At 36.5% G+C, this 23,536-nt stretch overlaps 1 protein-coding gene across 3 annotated transcripts in view; it reads left to right on the top strand.

The window, feature by feature from the left end:
* Nucleotides 1-23,536, top strand: part of cUnh8orf34 (chromosome Un C8orf34 homolog) — a 91,312-nt gene that overhangs the window by 54,920 nt on the left and 12,856 nt on the right. The window contains exons 8-12 of one of the 3 annotated variants that reach the window (XM_079863606.1): nucleotides 1,234-1,369; nucleotides 6,989-7,065; nucleotides 8,247-8,354; nucleotides 8,575-8,648; nucleotides 22,031-22,160. In XM_079863606.1, coding sequence (XP_079719732.1) covers nucleotides 1,234-1,369; nucleotides 6,989-7,065; nucleotides 8,247-8,354; nucleotides 8,575-8,648; nucleotides 22,031-22,160 — 525 coding nt within the window. The remainder of the gene's footprint in view (nucleotides 1-1,233; nucleotides 1,370-6,988; nucleotides 7,066-8,246; nucleotides 8,355-8,574; nucleotides 8,649-22,030; nucleotides 22,161-23,536) is intronic. The other 2 variants (XM_079863605.1, XM_079863607.1) reach the window with 2 other exon arrangements.

Raw genomic sequence — 23,536 nt, 5'->3', positions numbered from 1 at the left:
CTTTTGGAGTTTGGAAGGGTTCAGTTTGAGCAGATGTTTTATACCATCATCACTGTCCTCGTCAGAGCTCATTTCCCAGTACATTCAGCATCTGGCTAATATTCACAATCTCAAACATATTCTCAAAAGTATCATTTTCAACATCTTCAAAATCAATATTTTAATCGCTGACAGCATCTTCATCAGATCCACCATCAAGTGACAGTGACACTAATATTTTATTGCGTTCAGTACTTGCTCTGCAGTAAATCGCTGAGCCATTTCAAGTTTTGCTGATGATACTTCCTATTCTTTTGTTTTCTGCCTGCGATAACATCACTTCATCATTGTGTATCAGACATTGCCACCTTGTTGAATAAAGGTGAATTGTACTTATTCAGTCATCATTGATTCAGTTATTGTTGTGCAGAAAAATATACTTACACTGTTACACACCTTGGGTCGTTAGTGACCCTATCTTTTTTTTTTTTTTAGATGAATGGGAAAACAGGCATTCTTTTATATATAAATATTTTTTTTATTATTTTTTTTTATATTGTTTATAATGAATTGATTGAGGAATACTAGGAAGGTTGATGTCTAACTTTAAAAAATGAACGAGTAGGAGGGTAGTGAATGACGTCCTGGGACAACCCAGCGGCCCAGTTGCGTGTTGGAGAGTGTGTTATAGAGTTACAGCTATGGTGTAAAGAGAAGAACATCTCTCAGGTCCAGCCATCTGCACCTGTTAGCTGGCTTCAGGCGACCATGCTGTGAGCATATGCTGTGAGGGGTCACCAGCAACCTCAGAGTTTAGAGTTGCCTAACTCAGTGCTGTTAGCTTTATTTATCTCTCTTCATGTATTTTCTCTCCTCTGTTTTCCTTCTCTTAGTCTGTTTGTAATGCCAGTGTAAAGGAAGCCAGCTAGTGAATTTTCTGATTAAGTTAAAATTGTATAATAATTGTTGTTGTTGTTTTATCAATATTAAAATAATAACATTAAAATACAAATAATAATTTAAATAATATAAACATATTAATTTTATTATTAAAAACAATAGGTTAATTTTAAAATGTTTATTATTTTTTTACACAGACATCATCAGGATCTTTCAGACTCCAAACAAAATCAATCTCTCTCTCTCTCTCTCTCTCTCTCTCTCTCTCTCTCTCTCTCTCTCTCTCTCTCTCTCTCTCTCTCTCTCTCTCTCTCTCTCTCTGTCTCTCTCTCTCTCTCTCTCTCTCTCTTTCAGAGGATCTGGATGACCTGCGAATGGAGGGGGTCACTGGCCTGTTGCCGTCTGGCAGTAAGTTCAGCCAGGGCCGCAGCTCCTACTGTTCAGAACCCCAGGCCAAAGTCACTCTCAACATCTGCTCAAGGTGTGCAAGGTAAATATTTGCACAGCTCAATATTTACCAACAGCTCTACTCTACTCAATGACTTCACCAGACCACTAGAACGCGTGAGGGTTGCCAATTCTCCAAACCTCCATTTAACATGTCAAGCGGTACACACAATGTGAACAATGTCATCATCAGGTCCACACTAGAATGCACTGCCATATATCTCAGTCAAGTCACGAGTCACGTATCCTGACCTCTGTTTGCTGAGAGGCCGCAACCAAACCCCTTTCAGCCGGATATGAGGGCCACACGCAGCATTCCAACAATCTAGAGTTAAAGCTCTGAGAGCTAAAGGTGAATGACTACATGCTGCGGTAATGCACAACATTCATCTTACTGAGGTGACTATGAGATGTGCAGTTATCTTAAGACTCCACATCTGGGTGTTTCTTCAGCTATGCCCTTTGGATTTTTTGAAAATGGACGCTCTTAAAACAAACTTTTCATACTCTCACTAGTTTAATTAATTTGGCTATGAAAATGGCTATCTGTGAAAGAATAATTTTTTTTTTTTTTAAGTCAGGAACATTTCCAACAAGTGTGTTTTGCAAAATGTTTCAAATCATTTAGGATTCCTAAATAAACACAATTAAATAATGTGTTCACACTTTTTGCATTATCTGACATCTTGACTTGAAAGGACGCAATTTGAAAAAGATTTGTTAAAAAATCTCACTGACCCCAAACTTTTGAACGTTAGTGTTTATGGATAATTTTCATACAATAAAAATATGAAATGGTTTGTTTATTTCTCTTTGTTTAGATGAAAATATTTTTTAACATGTAATAACGGTTTTAAAAGGCAAAAGGCACTTAAAAAAGTAGCAGAAATAATTTCCCCCCAAATTTCAAATCTGTTAAATAAAGGTGCACTATGTAATTTTTATCAGCATCTAGTGGTAAGGTTGCGAATTGCAACAAACAGAAGTTACGGTGGCCGACAGAAAAATATGTCATCGACTGAGACAGCAAAGAGTAGCCAGTTAAGAATTTTGAGGTTTCTTTACAAAGATAAATTAAGAAATTAGGTTTACTTAATTAACAATAAGTTATTGCGAATATTATTGTTACTTGTTCATCATTGTCAGTGTTTTATTCGTTGACTTTAGCTAGCTTCTTTGCACAAAGAACAACATAGTGAGGAAAAGCGTTTGTCCGTTTAGGGCTACTTTAGAAACATGTACTTCAATGTAAGGGGACCCGCGGTGTATGTAGATAGAAATGGCTCATTCTAAGGTAATAAAAACATAACCATTCATTAAGTAAGGTCTTTATACACCACTGAAAACATATTTATGGATATGATTGACATTTCTGTCAACAGATCCTCATAAATATTACACAATGCACCTTTAAATAAAAATTACCCCAGGACATGAAAGTGTCCAAAGTTGAAGAAACATCTGTGGATGAGAGAAAGCATGCATATCTTAAAAGCATTATAGAAATCTGATTGTATTCATAATACTCACACAGAGATAATCTTCATTATCACTTGTTTTCTGTTTTTATTTCCTGTTTTGTAGTTTGTGGCTGGGCAAAATGATCACATTTCACACTGTTGGCTGCGATAGGGTGACTCAGTGCTCATGTCCGATGCCAGGCTCTGATAAAAAGAATCTGCTGGTTTAGATGGCTGCCATGCTCCTACATCGCCCCACATTTGTTTGGTTTGGCTTTGTCTTTTGTGCATTTCATTTCTGCTCCAAATCAGATTCACCACGGATACTTTAGACATTCTTCACAGTATACGAGATGCCGAACATCTTCTCGCTGTAGGTTTGTTGAACGCTTATCACGAGATCACTGTTTGTTTGCTGACTGTTTATCACATTGATGTGGAAGTTCATTTGTTTATATCACAGGTTAAAAGTTCAAGATTGTGGATACGACCACCCTGCTTACATATTTTGTTGATCTTTTACTCCACATTAGTGACATCCGTTTCATGAACGAATCAATCTTTTGTCTCTGATCTTCACAAAACCTGATCAATTCATCTGAATGATTCATTCTTAAGTCAAACTGAAACAGTGATTCACTAACTGGCCCTAAGTGTCAGTTTGTACACCTGGAATCTCTTCAGTACCGTATAGACTTGCCTATAGACTTGCCAAACAGCAGCAGCTCCTGTATATAACGTGAGGAAACTGATGCCCATCTCTCTCTAAGTTTTTCCTTCTCCATTTCTTTGCCTGGGCATGCGGCTACTTGGAGGACGCAGGCAGCATTCTTTACATTTTCTTAGGCTCAGACTTAGGAATCCTTTTATCTGGACATTTATCTCAAGTGGTCAATGAGTGAAGAACATCATACTTAACAGCAGTCTGGAAAGTCCGGACGTTAGACAGTCAAAAATAGTAAGATTATACTTAAGCCCTTCAAGGTTATTCAGTGGATTCACTGATTTATTGGTGGTGTCTATATGGGCAATAATCTAAACGCCAGTTTTATTCTAAATTAACAAAATTATAAAAATACACTACAGTTCATACATTTAAAGTTGGTATTTTTTTATATTTTTGAAAGAGAGCTTATTTCCGCCACAGAATAAAACATTTTAAAATATAATTGTGACTTTTTATCTCACAATTGCGAGTTTATATCTCACAATTCTAACTTTATATCTCGCAATTGCGAGTTTATATCAAGCAATTCTGACTTTTTTCTCGCAATTCTGACTTTATAACTCGCAATTGTGACTTTATATCCATTCTGAAAAAGGTTAGGGTTAGATGTAAACTCACAATTGCTAGAAAAAAAGTCAAAAAAGAAAAGAAAAAAGAAAAAAATTGTGAGATGAAAAGTACTTTTTTTGTGGCGGAAACAAGCCTCCTTAAGTCTCCTATACTCAGGCTGCATTTATTTGATCAAAAATATAGTAAAAACAGTAAACAACAGACATTATTACAATTTGAAACAACCATTTTCTATTTAAATGTTCTCACACAAGGCAATATGCCTGCAAACCTCAGTCAAAATGAACTGAGCTTAAACTGTGTAAAACTTGTGTTCTTAGCCTTACTAAATCTTCTGCAGTGATCCACTGACCTATAGTGCACCACTGTCGGAAAGGTCATGGGATTTATTCCTTATCTGCTCGCGTCTGTCCTCTTAATGTGATGGATGAGGTGGTAGACTACAGCCACACATGCTTAGGAAAACAGCTCATCTTGAAGTTGCACAATCACTCTACAATTTCATCTGCTCCTTTAAATGGCTACAAATATGACACTTCTGTAATACATATAGGAGTAAATGTATGAAAAAGTGCATCTGATCCAGTTCAGGACAGGATTGGATACTATAAAAGTCCAAATGTTATAATTTCTATGTTGTGATGTTTATGGGAATGCATCCAAGTTCTGACTCCTCTCTCCTATTATGAGGGGACTGACTCGATCAAGCACGGTTGTATGAGTCATTGAACATCATTATTTTAATTACTCATTCAAAAATGATGCTGTATGAAAATGAACTGCTCAGATGGTGGGCTAAACCAGATCTGTTTTTTCTCAGTGGCTTCTCTACATATGAGAAAGAATGAAGGGGAAAAATGTGAGGGAGAAAGTTGTTCCACAAAAGTGAACAGAAACTTCAATGAACTGGCAGGTAAAGCAGTAAAAAGAGAAGGGGTTGTTTTCTTTTGTCATCATGCTTATTAACTGTCCTGATTGCTTACAGGAAAAGGCATGCAATAGCAATGCTGAGAAATGTGAAATGAATCAAGCCTATCATTTGGTAACTATAGCATTTGGTGATTTACAGTTCTGAAGTGAAACCGCTCCAAAATAACAGTTTGAGAATACGGCATTGTTTAAGAATAAGGTATGACAATTACCGTGCTGTAGGTCTTCATTTTCCAGTCCTCTGGGGAATTTGTGAGACTGAAATGTTTTAAATAGATGCTCCTTCTTAAATCACATGATATGATCCTGGCCACACAACACTGCTTTAGTTTGTTTTCACTGTTCTATCATTGTTTGTTACTTTGGTTTCTAATTAGTTTCCCACTTGTTCCTTGTTTTGTTAATTATCATTCACTGTGTATATAAGCCTTTAGTTTTCCCAGTTCTGTGTTCGTCATCGTCAATGTTTAATGTGTAGTTGCTGTAGTGTTCGTTAAAGTATCTAATATCCGTTCTTCCCGCATCTCGCTCTTCATTAGATTAAGCCACACAGCATAATTGTGACAAATAGAGGACTGGGACAAATAGCTTCCAAAAATGGCAAATAAACACAACATCAAAACAGCAGTCCATATAACTCATTCACTATATTGTGAGTCTTCAAAGTCATAAAATGGATTAGTGAAAGGAACAGACTGAGATGAAAGCCCTCTTACCCTATGCCACAACTCTAAATCTTATTTGGGTGATTTGAATATGCATCTTGAACAAATTTAAGTTAGTTCTCCCAATCAATTTTTCATCCTCATGTTGTTCCAAAACCATAAGATCTTCGAAACCCAATATTTGTCCCTCCATTTAAAGTTTATTTACCCAGAACTCTGACTCTTCAATACGTTCATAAAAAGATTGTAAAATATATCAACTGTTTAATTTAAGTCTTCTAAAGAGACACAATTGCTTTTTTATGATGAACATATTTAATTTAGGCTTTTATTCAAAAATAAACATTGATCAGTGAATGTATCACTCAAATTTGGTAATCGGAATCTACTTGCTTATCCAATTAACACTATATTCGAGTGCTCTATGTACATTCGCTGATCACTGTTTATATGTGAATAAAAGCCTAATTGAAATCTGTTTATCATGCAAAGCGATAATATCTCTTCAGAAGACTTATTTTACAATCTCTATATGAACGTTTTGAACCGTCAAAATTTTAGATGAATGGACTTTCAATGGAAGGACAGAAATCTCTCAGAAAAATATCTTCATTTGTGTTTGAAGATGACCGAATGTCTTATGGGTTTGGAATTACTTGAGAGGGAGTTACTGTTGACAGAATTAAAAGATCTTAATTTTTTGTAGATTGACAGCACCTGTTTACTATTCACTTTCATTTTATGTAAAGAGCAGTATCAAATTGTGTTTTGGAATGACATGTGTGTGATTAAATAATGAGAGAACTTTCATTTTTGGATGGACTGCTCCTTTAAGAACAAAGCCTCTTTAGGAAAGCTCCTAATCCTAGCATCCTCTGAGATAGGGCATCATAATTGATGGGTGTTTGAGACAGCTGCACTGTTTGGCGATTAGTAGATTGTTGTCAGGTCTCAAGCGTTCCCCTATGTTACGCTCTGTCTACATTCCAGCCTGCCCATATCCTCATCCTCTCCTGATAGTGATAAGACAAATAGACTGCTTTGGCATGGTCTCATCACCTTATATGAATAGAGACTCACTGTCTCCACTTGTTCTCATCTAGCAACGACAGTGGGTAAAAATAGAGATTTTATTTGATACTGATCCATTACACAGAGTTCTTTCATAGCCTCAGCAGAGAGTTTGCTCTGAATGGAGAACATGATAGTATTATCACTGTTATCTTTCACAGCTATCATAACTGTGGGGAGAAATGCAAGCCACTTATTTGAAATTAAAGCCTTTAATGCTCAATTTTTTTTATTTTTAGGCTTCAAGGGGACAGTCTAACTGCAAGGCCTGAAGAGGAACCCCATGTCCCGGAGCAAGCCGTGCCAGAAATACCTTGTAAGTACCTACAGTCATCGCTTAAATTCATGGGGCCTGTGGACACATTTTTTTTTTAATGGGATATAAAGCCACACAAAAGGCCAATCCTGTCCAAAAAGAAAATATATTGGGCTTTTGCTCTTTATATACACTACCATTCAAAAGTTTGGAATAATTAAATGTTTTAAATATTTTTGAAAGACGTCTCTAAGGTTCACCAAGGCTGCATTTATTGGATCAAATACAGTAAAAAAACAGAAATATTATTAAAATCTATCTTTAAAGATATTTTTTATTTTCTAATTTAATGTAATATAATCCTTAAAACATTAAGGGTTGTTGATGAATAGAAAGTTCACTGAACAGCATTTATCTGACATTGTCACAATTTGTTTTCATTAGTCACATGTTTTCCTTTGTTCAGTTTCCCCGCCACTCCTTTGTTACCGTGGTCACCATCATTGTGAGTTCATTTGTTTCAGCTGTATTTCATTAATCATCCTCATTTGTGTTTGCTATATAAGTTGGTCCCTCACATCCATTCTCTATCCGATCACCGTTGTAAATAGTGTGTGTTGCTTCCTGTTCTGCTGGACCTTCGTGTTGAAAAGATACCTTCATCTTGTCCTGTTTTCCTGCAACCACCCGTGACAGACATCTTTTATAACAATATAAAATGTCTTTACTGTCACTTTTGATCAATTTAATGCGTCCTTGATGAGTAAGAGGACTAATTTCATCTTCATTTTCTTTTTTTAAACTTACTTACCCCAAATTTTTTGAATAGTAGTGTATCACAGTTTCCATAAAAATATTAAGCAGCACAACTGTTTTCAACATTGATAACAAGAAATATATTTCTTGAGCACCAAATCAACATTAGAATGATTTCTGAAGGATCATGTGACTTTGAAGACTGGAGTAATGATGCTTAAAATTCATCTCATTGGATAGCATAAGTTTATTCCAAACTTTCATAATCTATTAAAAATACTACTTATTTATTAAAGGCGAAAGGCCAAAAATTTTATACATTTTTTATTCATTTTTTTGAATTTATCATTTTATTTGTTTTTTAAAAATTACATCGTAAATTTACTAGTTATTTTTTTAGTTTATATTATTATAATTTTTTTTATTCATTTATGTTTTGTTTTTTTAAATGAATGTTAAGGACTTTAGTTGGCCTCTCTCGACAGGGCCGTGTAAGTACCTCACAAGCAAGACCGTAGAAAACCCCACCCTGCTTTTCTCCTCTCAGACGATCCCCTTAAATCACAGGTCATATCCAGAAAGAGCAGATTCATGTGAGTACTGTATCATGTTATGGAGTCTGCTGAAAGGAGCAGGCTGTTAAAAATTAGTTTTTTTGTTTGGGAGTCACTCACTCTTACTGAGGAGAAATGTAATCTATCCATTGTCTCTTGGGGGGCCCTTTTGGTGCTGTTACCAGAGTGTGGGAGCGTATTGTGAGAGTGTGTGTGTGTGTGGTAAAGGCCTTATTGTGTTTTTGTTCTTCTGGATCAGGTCCATTACCTGCGGTGACAGAAACCCTGACAGCAGCAGAAGATCTGCAGACGGCCTCTCAGGTGACAGGACCGGTAGGTGATCCTCACACAGCAAAACTGTTCATTATATCACTTTCCCCAAGTCATTAATGTCTTAAGCATCATCTCCATTGTGAACGCTGTCAGAGGGACAGTTAAAACCACTTACATGGTTCTCCAGGGAGGACCGGCCCCAGCGTGACTTGACTATTTGTCTCCATGCTTGTCAAGCTAGAGGGGACTCTTACCTAGCCAAACAATGAATACGCTTATCATGTGTAAAAGGTACATTGTGTTTGATTAAGGAGTTATTAAAAAGGAGCAGGTTTGGATGAACACAATCTTGGCTCTTCACCTGGTGAGAAAGCACGCAAGACTTGCGTTCTTCTCGCAGAGTATCGTGTTGTTGATGGAAAAGTGTTCGTTTACATTCGAGAGAGAGGTCAATGAGGACACCTGTGTTATAGAAATCCCCCATTCCATCAAATCTGTCAGCAACAGCCACCAGAGACCAGAACAGACTTCCAACGTGGAACACAATAATAGGAGTCTGGAACCGTTCACACAGGACACACAGCTCTGGTGTTCAAAGACAGCTGAGAAGAACACAGGGGTCTTGAGTCTGTCTGTCTGTTCATTTATCCATCTATCCAAGTGCCTCTATCTGTCTGTCTATCTATCTGTCCGTCCGTCTATCTGTCTGTCATTTTATTTATCTGTCTGTCTGTCGTTCTATCTATCTATCTATCTATCTATCTATCTATCTATCTATCTATCTATCTATCTATCTATCTATCTATCTATCTATCTATCTATGTGTCTATCTATCTATCTATGTGTCTATCTATCTATCTATCTATCTATCTATCTATCTATCTATCTATCTATCTATCTATCTATCTATCTATCTATCTATCTATCTATCTATCTATCTATCTATCTATGTGTCTATCTATCTATCTATCTATCTATCTATCTATCTATCTATGTGTCTGTCTATGTGTCTGTCGTTTTATTTATACATCTATCTATCTATCTATCTATCTATCTATCTATCTATCTATCTATCTATCTGTCTATCTATGTGTCTGTCTATGTGTCTGTCTATGTGTCTGTCGTTTTATTTATACATCTATCTGTCTGTCTGTCTGTCTGTCTGTCTATGTGTCTGTCGTTTTATTTATACATCTGTCTGTCTATCTATCTATCTATCTATCTATCTATCTATGTGTCTGTCTATGTGTCTGTCGTTTTATTTATACATCTATCTATCTATCTATCTATCTATCTATCTATCTATCTATCTATCTATCTATCTATCTATCTATCTATCTATCTATCTATCTATCTATCTATGTGTCTGTCTATGTGTCTGTCGTTTTATTTATACATCTATCTATCTATCTATCTATCTATCTATCTATCTATCTATCTATCTATCTATCTATCTATCTATCTATCTGTCTATCTATGTGTCTGTCTATGTGTCTGTCTATGTGTCTGTCTATGTGTCTGTCGTTTTATTTATACATCTATCTGTCTGTCTGTCTGTCTGTCTGTCTGTCTGTCTGTCTGTCTGTCTGTCTATGTGTCTGTCGTTTTATTTATACATCTGTCTGTCTATCTATCTGTTTATCTATCTATCTATCTATCTATCTATCTATCTATCTATCTATCTATGTGTCTGTCGTTTTATTTATACATCTGTCTATCTATCTATCTATCTATCTATCTATCTATCTATCTATCTATCTATCTATCTATCTATCTATCTATATGTTTGTCTGTCTGTTCTATTTATCTATCTGTTTCTGTCAGTCTGTCTGTGGTTCTATTTATACATCTGTCTGTACATCTATCTATCTATCTATCTATCTGTCTATCTGTCTATGTGTCTGTCGTTCTATTTATACATCTGTCTGTCTGTCTATCTATCTATCTATCTATCTATGTGTTTGTCTGTCTGTCGTTCTATTTATACGATAAATTTATGTTTCTATCTCTCTGTCTGTCATTCTGTTTATCTATTTCCATTTGTCCGTCCGTCTGTTCGTCCATCTGTCCGTCTGTCTATTTATCTATCCATCTATGTGTCTGTCGTTATATTTATCTATCTGTCCATGTGTCTGTCTGTCTATCATTCTATTTATCCATCCGTCTGTCTATCTATCTGTCTGCCATTCTATTTATTTGTACATCTATCTGTGTCTGTCTATCTGTCTTTTTATTTATACAGCTGTGTGTCCGTTTGTCATTCCATTTGTCTATCTGTCTATGTATCTATCTGTTTGTCTGTCATTCTATCAGTTATTCTTTAGTTATGTCTATTGTTCTGTCTATCAATCAATTGATTGAATTGGAGTTGAATTGGATTCTCAATTCAGTTCTGGCAGGCTCACAACCCTGGTATTTAGTACTCTACAACTGCACTGACTACCGTGCCCTTGCCGTGTATGAACGTAGCCATAGAAAAACAATTAATAGACAGCTCAGACCTTCGTGAACAACCTATCGCCTTGTATTCTGTGTCTGACTCTCAGAATCTCATGGGAATTTAACTGTATAGAGGTTTCTGTCACTACAGCAACCCCAAACTCCTTATAACCCATCATGAAGTGGTTATTTTTCTATCAGCAGCAGAACAGAGAGTGCAGCTATAATTACAGAGGAAAAGTGTTGGAAAAATCCTCTTTAGGAATCGCTGGCTGAGTCGTGTGTGGAGCTTATGGGCTGAGCACTCCAGACAGAGTGGCAACACCAGGCGCGTGAGGCTTCTTCTTCGTCGCCCAGTGGGGACACCCAAGGAGCAGTCGCTGCCCTGAGAAACCATACCACAGAGTAAACAATGCCGTCCGGACACCGTATAGGGCCTCACACGCACTTAGGTCTGCTTTCTCATTCACACAGAAACACGCTCTTTACTTTGGCGTGCATTTTTAAGACCTGTCTGTCTTTCTGAAAGGGAAAAAAAGAAAAAGAGAGACAGAGAAAGTGTGAAAAGAGGCCCCATCGTCTATAGATTAAACCGTGCCAGTTAGCTAATAGCGAGACGGCTAATGTTTCCCACATGGAGCGGCGAGTGTGAAAGGATCAGATCACCTACTGCTGCTTTTTAAAGCTTAATGTGGTTGTTTTCTGGTTAATTGCTTATTTTGGGCTCTATTTGAAAGGCAAATGCGATTTGTCTCCCTAATAGCTTATTACTTTAACTGGTCCTCAGGGGTTCTCTCGTCTTGCCGCCCAGAATGGCACGGAAAACAAAACGTAATACTTTTATGAGCTGAGTCACATCTTTGGACAACAATAGTCATGGGCACTGTATCTGTGCTCTCCTCCGTGCTGTAACACGTGTTCTTAGCCCCAGAAATGATGGTCACGATGGGCAGAGCTGCTTATGGGCTCCACCTTGGAGGAATTTAGTTTGGTTGTTGGCCTTTGGACAACCTGTATTTTTTTTTTATTTAATTTTTACATCTGTTTTTATGATTTGTATATTCTGTTAATTTAATGAATGTTATACTAACTTATGCATTATATTATTTTTTATTTTTTTTTTATTTGATTTGATTTATTCTTATACAAAGCATTAAAGGGGTCATGAACTGGATTGTTTTATTATTTTATAATGTTGCCTGGGGTGCCTTTATAATGTTAGTATGATTTTTACATCAAAAATTGTCATAATTTATAAATAAAAGCCATTTTTCCAAGCCTGATTTCAGCCTCAGATTTGAACGCTCCGTTTTAAGGGGCGTGTCTGCTGTGAGACTGCAGTGCAAACGCCCACTGCTGTGATTGGCTGACATGCTTGCATATGAAATAGCTAGTATTACATGAACTCTCTCGAAAACTTTTACTACGTTTTTACTATTACAGCTATCGAGATTAACAAATCGTGAAAAGTATCGTTTAAAGCATTATATTTAAATCTATTCCATCACATGAAAGGTTGCAGCATGATGAGCACTACTGACTGAGCAGATGACAGACAGTCTGTTGATCGCGTGAATAAAGATCTTATCATTGCAACGCAATTTTTGCACTCTCACAAATGCTTACACCAAATCACAATGCAAACACGATGTGAATACACAGTAAGAGCTTCGTTGTGTAGTGTAACAGTGTCATTATTTCATCACGAGTTTGGTAAGTGTCCAGATAAGCTCTCGCGGCTCGCGCTGTGCTGTTTGATTGACAGCTTGGGCGAATGGAAAGGGATCGTTCTTTGATCGCTTTCTGTATATAATTTAATAACAGTTTAAAAAAGATTATTTTCATAATACGAGAAATTATGTGAAGTTGATCGTTTAGTCACTGATGCATAAACAGTATACGATTTTAAGAGAAAGATATCTGAACTTGAATAATTACACATCAGAAATCACTGATCGCAGATCAGGCATTAGAATACACATGGTTACTTACATGTTGCTGGCAGATCCGTGTCGGGAAATTGTGATTGACTGATTTAATAAAGTTTAACCATGCTGGAATCTGAAGGAAGCTTATGCAGACTGTCTTCTTCCACAAACAGGCACGCACAATATTTAGTCAACAGCATGTTTATTGCTTGGAAGTAGCTCGATCCGGTTTAGCAATTATCATGTCGTCCTATGTTATTTAGCATGTCTGGGCGAATCGGTGGGCGGGGCTAAACAGGCCGTGTTGAAGTAGGCGTTGATCTTCTTTTGTGGAGGCGGTGTTTTATCCTCTTTGACGTCATAGTTCCCCACTTTGAAAAACGAGTCGTTTGCTGAGCCTGATGTCTATAAAAGCTTTTATTGGACTAACAAGGTAGTTTTCAGTTCTGAAACTTACAGGATATTATTATAGTATGATGATCTCTTATATGTCAAAAGCTCAAGGAAAATTTGATTTCTCAGTTCATCACCCCTTTAAATATACTATAGCATTAAATGTTTCTTTGCTGTTGTGCAGAATAATAAAACATTAACAATTAAACAAATTAAATTAATATATATTTTATTATTATATAAATGCTAATTACTATTATAAAATAATAAAATAATACTAAAAAAAAGCCAATTTATTATTTACTATTATATTTTGAGTAGGGCTTTTTTATATATATATTTTCAGTAGCTTAAAAATGATCAAATGAATTATATGCTTAACAACTAATTACTAATTACCCCAAATAATGTTTTCTTTTTTTTCTTCTTTTTTTTTTTTTCAAGACATTACATTATTATATAGGCAGTGATTAATTCTGCTCAGTCTGGCATGATTCTTTTTTCTTTCTTTTTTTTAAGAATTAATCACAGTGAAATAATGTGATATATTGATATTGCACTATTAAGTAGTTGTACTGTAGTCAGAAAAATGTCTGAACATGTTTTTGAACTAATTATTCATTCTACCATGTGCCAGTCAATTTAGACTATAATTCTGCTTTGTTTTCAATAATGAGCATCAGATGGTAGAATTTAATGAAACCTCTTGAGCCTGACCTGGATGTTTCATTATTAAAGTGATTGAGAAGGAAGTAGTTTATGTTTTTCTGCATATGCTAATTACGTCTATGTAACATAATGTCGGTATTACTGAAAGATTTGTTTATGTATGGCTAGAAGAAAATCAGGATATGTGTTTTCTTTTTTCCTATGGGCTTCACTTTTTGATGTGACAGCCTCCCACCTTGGCAGATCCGAAATATTTCAACCTCAACCTTTTCTTTTAAGATTGGCCTTCTTGTAATGTAAGCCATCGCACACTAATGGGTCTCTCTCATGTGGTTTCCGGTCTTGATTGTCTTAGTACTGGGGTGATATAAAAAAAACAAAACAGACTTGAGGATAGTTTGCTTTGACTGTGTGAGCTAAAACGGTAAAGTTTAGAAATGGTTGTGCATTGGCCTTCCTGATCTTTCTGATTAGACCTGCTCATTTATAACATGGAAGAATGTAGTTATTCTTGACACAGACATCATCTGTGTCATTAAACGTTTTTGCATGAAGAAAAATCCCCCTTTCCCCACATTTCTGGTTCTGGATTTGTTGTTCCAGTCCTTTAAACTGCAGTGTGAATTTACCTCCATGTCTAATTATACCTCTGATATACAGTGGGGTCCAAAAGTCTGAATCCAGAGTAATCTGGTATTCAAAGACAAATTTAAACCTGAAAATAAACTAGGATTTTGAAAAATTTAGGAAGTCAACTCAAGTGAAAGCAAATTAAAGCAAAAGGGGGCAAATCACATACTAAAAAACTCATTTATTTCAGTCAAATTTTGATTCTGGTAATATAACTTTGGTCACACTATATATTAGGTGTCTTTAACTACTATGTACTTACATTAAAAAAAAAGTACAATTACTTATTGTGTTCATGATGTTGTATAGCAAAATACTTGTGCTGCTATTGAGGTGGGATATGGGTAATATTATGGACAGGTTTGGTGGTATGGGTAGGTTTAAGGTTGAGTTAAAAAGTAAGGGTCAACATAACTTGTAATGTAAAAGGTTGCATCAAATTAGAAAAAGCTACATTTCACTTGAGGTCATCAGACTTTTGTACCCCACTCTATAGGCTTGTGCAAACATGACCACAAGCAACATACCACATTAATATGGTCCGTTAATGTGCATCAAATATTAATGTGCATCAAATTATTTTGTAATTGGAATTTTTTTTTTTTTTTTTTAGATTAGATAAATGAAAGCAAATTACTCACATTCAATGGACCCCAAACTCAAAGCATTTCATCTCATCTATTACAACTGAAAGCTAGTGATTCATTCTTTAGCAAAAAAGTCTGTCTGTGATTGACTGCTCACAAAGGCACTTTTTGCGATCCTTGCTATCATTCATTATTTGAAGGGCTTATATTTCTTAAACATTTTCTTTAGCTCTTAGAATTATGTCAGTATGAAGATGCTCATTCTACAGTATTTGCATCTGTGTTTGTAGTGGTCTGTACTGTATAACATCTGCTCTTACTTTAGGAAGAATTGTAAATGAAATCTTTACTCATGTCGTCAAATGAAAATGAGGATCCTGTGTCAGGCGTCTGTAAAATGCTTTTCGGGACTCTGTAATGCAGTCAATTTTGATTCACTTAAAGGGACAGTTCACCCAAAAATTTTACAAAAATCACCCAAACCTTAAAATTCTGTCGTCATTTACTCACTTCCATAGTATTTTCTTTCTCCATACTATGGAGGTCAGTGGGGCCCATAAACTGTTTGGTTACCTATATTCTTCAAAAAATCTTCTTTTGTGTTCAGCAGAAGAATAAATTCATACATGTTTGGGACAACTTGAGGGTGAGTAAATGATGTCAGAATTTCCATTTTTGGGTGAACTATCCCTATAAGTCAAATTGAACAATTTGAAGAAAACAGTGTTGTGTTATTATTATTTTGTTGAGTGAAATGGCAGGGGTGGCCCCAATTTCTTCTTCTCTTTGGGGTCCCTGAGCTCGTATGGGGGTCTGAGACCCTGCTCCGCTTCAATTCAAACACTGAATGTAATTCAGGCAATTTATGAGATATATGCCAGAGGAGCTGACAGACTCTCCCATATATTCTGCTGAGCCATCTGGTTCATGTTTTTCGCTCATTACAAATTTCTGAAATGTTGTCCAGCTAACATAATATAGTGATAGCATTAACAAATTATTCAGCAGACCTCTAGTCTAGAACAAAGATATTTGTCAGGCAAGATGCAGAAAAACACACTCCTAAATGTCACACACCTGAATAAAGCCTGTTATAGAAAATATACATTATTCACTGTCTAGATGCTTGTTTTTCAGCATGGTTCACATGTTTGACTTTGTTATAAACAAATTATTCAGAAGTGAACTGGTTGAATGAAGTCATTTCAACAGGTTATGTGTGGTTTGTGTGAGCTCTGTGGGCTCATGTTGTTTTCAATCCAGGTGCACACAGTATGTCATGCTGTAGGGCCCTTCTCCTGTGGTTTAGAGGTTTAGAGTTTAATCAGATAATAAATTTGTTATTGTCCATTTCCCTTTTGATTTTGGCTCAGTGCCTGTGAACATACATAATGTGGGTTTGCATGCTGCCAACTCAAGTAGATTTAATAAACCTTTGTGTTAGACTTAATTTCCGTCTGTAGTGCACACAATAGGGGAGGTTCTCTTGTGTATTTGTGTATGAATTAAATGTTATTGCTGAAATTATATTTGATTTTGTCAATGGAATCCAACTTCCATATAATCAAAGACAAAATCAAATATAATTTCAGCGTACAATGGATGTACACAGAGGTTTCAAGTGGCTTTTAAGAGATGCAGCTCTTTGTTTTACCCCCATTATCAAACGTGATTCATGCACTTTAAAAAAAATGTTGCTTAACTTAAAAAAGTAAGTTAAAATTAAAATTAAACAATTAAAAAAAATGAGTTCATTGAAAGTAAAATTTTGAGTCAAGACAATGAAGGAAATTGGTTAAAATATTGTGTTCTCTGAACCACATTATCTAAGTTGATTTGACAAAAGAAAAAAAGTTGTGATAACAAATCACAAATCACATTATTGGAGAATCGGAATCTCAGATCATGATATATAGTTAGTATATAGTTAATAAGTTTCTGAATATTTTGAATCAAAAAGGAAAAACAAAATAAAAGCAATACATCTGTCATACAACACTATTGTGGCTGCTGTGTGTCACGTGACAAGCATGGAAATAATAAGGTGATATGTTCTAAAATAACGTTCGCCTTAAAAAGCTCACGCTGGGGGCTCAGGATAATAGTGAAAGGGCTGTTCTGTACTGTAATATCAATGTGCCATGCAAAGAAAAGGGATTAATTCAAACTATAGTCACACATAGCCTGATCTATATAATATATAGTCTCAAATATACTGTATAATCAAACTATCATAATAGTGTACGGTAACACAATAGTTTGATGGTATAAATAGAAATGATATACGTAGCTTTGCAACTACATGTCAACTAACTCTCATTTGAGTATTAGTAGACTGTTTGAACCCGAATCTGAACCCTAATACCCGAACCCTAACCTTACAGTCTACTTACAGACTACCAATACTCTAATAGGAGTTAGCTGACATGTAATTGCAAAGTTACTTCTAGTTAGTAGAATGTCTAATCTGGACAATCAAAAATTGAAATAGAATTATTTAAACTTAATTGCATTTTAAAAAAAAAACTAATACAAATTACAAATTTAATGCAATTTAAACAAAAAATTAAATGAAAACTTAAAATAAAGCTAATTCAAAATAGTAATACAAAGTATAATAGTATATAAATAATGTTATAATTGCGAATCTGACCTTCCTTTCACAGACTTTGATCTCAAAGAAAAAGCAAAAAAGAAAGAGAAATAAAATATTGGACTGTTTTATGAACATTTTTCATCTCTTACATCCAGCAAATAAACAGTGGAACAGGCTTTCAACTGGTTTTAGCAGCCCAGCCCAGAGGGATTGAGGCAATGCTGTCGGTGGTGTTTGCTTCCTTGTGCTGGGGTGGGCCACCGCTCTTTATTGCGACTCTCTTTCCTTGTGGCAGGTCGGTGTGGGCAGAACACAAGCCTCAGCGCTCTGTGTACATGCTAAACATCACTGTGGCTTGAGCCTGCGGCCTCCAACATGGCCGTAAAGAGCCAGCACACACAGATGTGACAGCAGGCAATGAGCCATGGCAATGTTGTCCCTGTGCAGTAAATAGACACAGGCGAGAATCGCAATGGCGAATGTAAATCCTCGACTTTCCCTCGTGGTTTTTGAACCTGCTTCCAATGATCTGGACTTTTCTGAACAATTATAGTGGCGTTTGATGTTCATAAGAGAAACTCTGCAGCTTTAATAGCCTGTTTAATGGCCTTTGAGTGTGTTGTGCTTGTGCTTTTCCAGTGAGGATTGAGGTGAATGGTGGGATCAGTCGGCAGTAGTTCAGGCTGGGATTCTGAACACGAGCACACACGCACAGTGTGAGTACTTAAAATGCGAACGGTTGTTGAGTGGTCCCATATTTATCCTCAATCTGCATTTCATTTCTGAAGCAATTGGATCCATGTTTGTGAGTGGACGGAATCCCCATTAAAAGTGGTTGCAAGCTTTGGTGGACCAGTCGGATTGCTCTTAATCCACAATTACTCATTCCAAATGTAAAACAGCTTTTTTTGTTTGGCCAGTACATAGCTTGTCTCTGATCGGTTAACAAGAAATGTATTTGTTGAAACTAGTTTGACTCATTCTGTTCCGAGTCTCACGCACACATCAGGATCAATAAAGACAAATGCCATTGCAAACCACAGTCGTGCTGAAGGGAACAGCTTTACGCTTCCCAAGTATTGCTTCAGTTAGCAAGTATCTAAGATCTACTATGGTTTTGTATATAATGACGGTTCTAAGTGGAACCAATAAACCACAAGAGAAAGAATTAGGCCAATAAGGCAGAATCAGAAATTAATCATCCTTGAATATTAATGCTGACATGCATCTCTTAACAGCAGCCTCATAGTTTATGAAATTGTTTCTGTTAACTGTCATTCATATTTATTTGTTTTTACTGTAAATGTAGATGCTTGTCTATAAAGAAACGTCAAAACATTTGTGAGGGAAGAGTTTTCTTCCCGGCATGTTTGGATAAATGTTGCCTTGAGGGCTTGTGTGTTGAAAGTTTGTTTCGTTGGGTTTGGAGATCCTCTGTAGAGTTAAAGTGAGTGTGTGTGTGTTGTATGCTTGTCCTCTATCTTTATGTTGGACATGACCTGACTTTGCCCTGTTTAAAATAATAGTGTACTGTATTATTGGCCAGGAAGCCGGAATCACATATTTTGTTTAGATGTATAGTATGTATCTTAGGTTATTGGAGAAAGATACACTTCCATGTTTGTTTACATTGTTAGTTGTTTTATGTGAGTAGTGGACATCCATTCGTCCGTCCATCCATCCATCCACCAATTCCATCCCAGGAATGGCCTACTTCGGTCCTGGGGGGCCACTATCCTGCAGAGTTTAGCTCCAACCCTAGTCAAACACACCTGAACAAGTTAATCAAAGGCCCAGTCCCAAATTGCACTCTTCATATGTACTTAGTCTTGTGGGCTTACAATGGCCGGCATGTGCGCGTGATCGTGAAGTCCACGAGACCTTCCAAAATGGGTGTTCCATTTGTCATTTTAGGTTTCAGAACCTTTGCAGTCAATATGCGCCCTCAATGCACACTTTTGCCCAGTCCACACTGAAGCAAGCTTAGCAGCAGACTTCTTCCTGACAGTTAAAGCGGCATTATGTCGCAAAAGTACAGACCCGTAGGAAGACTGCAAGTGTTTAGGGTGCCATTTGGGACAGGGCCAATGTCTTCAGGAGTACTAGAAAGCTACACTGCATGTGAGTTTTTATCAGGTTGGAGCGAAACTCTGCAGGACAGTGGCCCTCCAGGACCGAAGTTGCCCATCCATGTATTGGATGGATGGATGGATGGATGGATGGATGGATGGACGGACGGATGAATGGACCCACTACACTTTTTACACTCAATGAAAATGTCCAAAAAGTACATGTAGGATATTATTTTTAAAAGTAATTGGTTCATGTAACGCTCTGTATATAAAAAAAATTTTAAAAAAAAAAACATTGTAATGTTTTCATGTGGTTTAAAAGTTATTTTAAATGTAGAGGTCAACATCTTGAGGCTTTAAATGAATAAAAGCCTCTAGAAAATAAAATAAACAGTTTAGAAGCAGTCTAGATACTGGTGTCATGTGTTTATTATGTTGATTTGTCTGCTGCCATAACCAGTGAAAAATGTATATTTTACCTCTCAATGCTGTTTCTTCCTGATTTTGATGTAAATATTTATTTTTAAAAAAATTATTTCTGAGAATACTGCAATGGAGAGTGGAAACAGTATAAACGCCTCTTAAGTATGAAGTATGAATGCGTCAACAAGCATAAACAAGGCATCACGCACAGTTGTGCTATACGCCTGTCTTTTACACCCTGTCTTTTAATTACACTGACTTCTCAAGTCCATCTGTTCTCCTTGGGGCATAGAGGATGTATATGACAAATATCTTCTGCAGATCTGCCTAGATTTGTTAAGCTGCTGCTACCAAGACCAAACCAGAACCAGCTTAGAAGGTGGAAGCGAAGGACTTCAGACGTCTTCAGTGTGATGTAGGAGGTGGTCAGGCCTGAGCTGCATCTTGACTTGCCCTCATTAATGTTCTGCACAACAAATATTTCCTGACGCAGATGGGTGTATGTGTTTACTGGGTAAATGTGATATGATCTAACAAGGTTTTGACTCATATCGTTATGCTGTCCCTTTGTACCAAACTAAATTCTTCATCTAATGCTTTAAGAAAGATTACATCCTTCGCACTTGCTAGCAGCTTGCTAGTCTAATTTAGCTTTTTATTGACAGTGTTGCATCTGAAAGTTTAACTTTTCCCTAAAATTGTTCTTTGCTCTTTCTCTATTCATTCTACTTGTGGCTTTGAACGCATATCATTCACAAAGTTGTACATCCCTTATTTGTGCTAAGATATGTATATGCTAATTAAATAAGCCCAATTATTTAATAAATGATGCTACCAGTTAGAACTTAGTATTTTAGTTTTGTTTACTATAACATGTCTTACCTTGTGTAAATCCCCCAGATTTTCTCAGAAGAACAACACAAAAACATGTTTCACAGTGCATGACACGCAGTTGTCAGTAGTTAGGCTAACTGGCTAGCCTGCTAGCTAGGCTAAATGTTGTTTTTAAGCTCTTAACCTCTGATACCTAATACCTAATGTTACCTTTAATAAGAAGAGGTTAAAAAAACAAGACTATTTATCGTGTGTGTGTGTGTGTGTGTGTGTGTGTGTGTGTGTGTGTGTTTGGATGGCATATTTGGTTAAGTGTCCAGCTGTTACAACATTTAAAATTTGTATCCTGTAAACCAGACTTGTGTTTGGAATAAAATCAGTGTTTGTTACGTTGCTGGGCAAGCATGTTCGGAATAAGCTAAATCATTACAAACCAATGTGAATTTGATTAATCTATTGTTTGTATATCATCGGTTTGTTCTCCATAGTCTTGAATTGAAAGGCTGTAGTCTTAATTCCCCCAAACCGCAAGTTTATTATCATGAAACACTGTAATAGTAGGATCTCTATGCTGCCCGTCGTCATCCGTTCTCGGATCCCTTGAGTTTATTGATTGTTACTTCAAAATCCTTTAACCACTACTGAGCTTCTAGCGCAGTGTTCACAAATAAAAGTTCAGTCCTTGCCGCCATCCAGACTTTCATCCCAAAGAACTGTGGTTTTCAGTGTTTTTCTAATTTCTCTTAAAAAAATAATTGGCCCTCATTATAACAGATATGGCACAGTGTTGTAACCATAAGTAGTATGTAAAAATGAGTGAAATTCAAAGCTAATGTGACTGTACGGTTTCTTGTGTGTGTGTGTGCTGTAGCGTCACCCTGTCTGGGCATCGGATGTGAAGCCGATCAGAGGCACGAGCCCCCAGACGCCCAGACGTGCTCTGCAACTCCAGGACTCGCTTTTCTCCAAAGAACTGGAGAACATGGGCAAACATCTTGCCGGTAGGTTTTTAACACACGGACACCCACACACATATAAAACAGGCCACCTTTCCATTACAGTCTGACACTGTCAAAGGCCACACATGTGAAAATCTGCATGCGAACACAAAGATGAAGGCGTCTGATTGGCTAATTGAAAGCTGATCCAACTATTAAAATGTTGTGGAAAATGGTGACCATCTTTGATTCATTTAACAATGCCACCGCTGCACTAGCTTGTTAGCATCGCTGTGAAGTGACAAATATCTGTCTGTAGATGATCAAACTCAGCCGGTGGTTTGATCTTGCAGGCCACTGTTAGACGTTGTGTGTGTGTGCGCGACACTCGTTGGTTTGGTAACCGCTTGAAAGCATTGGGCAAAACCAAAGGCACAAACGGTACAAAAACTCCAACATGTGTCGCGCAGTTGCTTGTTTACGTACTGTTTTTTTTATTTCGATTCACTGTTGTACACTGAATACATTTGAAACATATTAAGTATTTAAGAAGGGCACTTTCACTAACTCATCAGGGCAACAGCTGTGTGGATGTGTGCGTGGATGTGGGAGGTTGACATTTAAACACAAAAAGTTAACAACCAAACTAGACACGAACTTGTAGCTTTTGCACGCATATTTGGCTCATTGGAAAACAACATAATTGTAACCTTACATTTGTTAATTCATTATTTTATTTCACTATTTGTTAATTCATTGATTTATTTTTGTTTGAAAAACATTAAAACATTAATAACCTATTTTGAGATGTTTTTCATATATTTTCATTTGTCTTGTGCAAAGTTTTATATGCATTTGTAAGAAGGTTATTTTGTGCCCCTGCCCCTTTAAGGCAGGACACGCTTTGGGGGGAAAAGAAAAAGAAAAGCGAGTTGTATATGAGTTAGCCGGCAGTTCATGCTGTTATGCCGATCATTCCCATTAAAGAAAGAAATGTGAATTGTTTTATTTTTGTTACCCACCATGAAGAGACTGGAGTGTCTCAGAAAATAATGGTTACATAATTGATTTTGATTTTTCACCTAGAACTGTTAATTCAACGTGATATTCAAAATAGTGTCATGAACCCTGATCCATCGTTAAATTCCCTGACAGGAAATAAACGCGTCCAGTCCTTGGACTGATTTCTATTGACTACTAAAGACATTTTTGTAAATAACTCACAATGATGGCATGTCTTTAAATGTCCTTTGTTTATGTTTTTTTCTCATTCATTTGTATGTGTCACAGTTATGTTCAGTTAGCCTGGTTAAAACCAGACCATTCTCAGTAGTAACGGAGTTATGGTCTGGCAAAGCTCCATAGACAAATCATTTCCAAAGGGGCGTCACCAACGGACATCGCTCAAATGCCTCTGGGCGCAGTTGGATAGACCTAAA

This window comes from Squalius cephalus (assembly GCF_949319135.1).
Source record: "Squalius cephalus genome assembly, chromosome: 25".
NCBI classification, from domain to species: Eukaryota; Metazoa; Chordata; class Actinopteri; order Cypriniformes; family Leuciscidae; genus Squalius; species Squalius cephalus.
The sequence above is the reverse complement of the archived record's forward strand: the minus strand, read 5'-3'. Positions and strand labels throughout refer to the sequence as shown.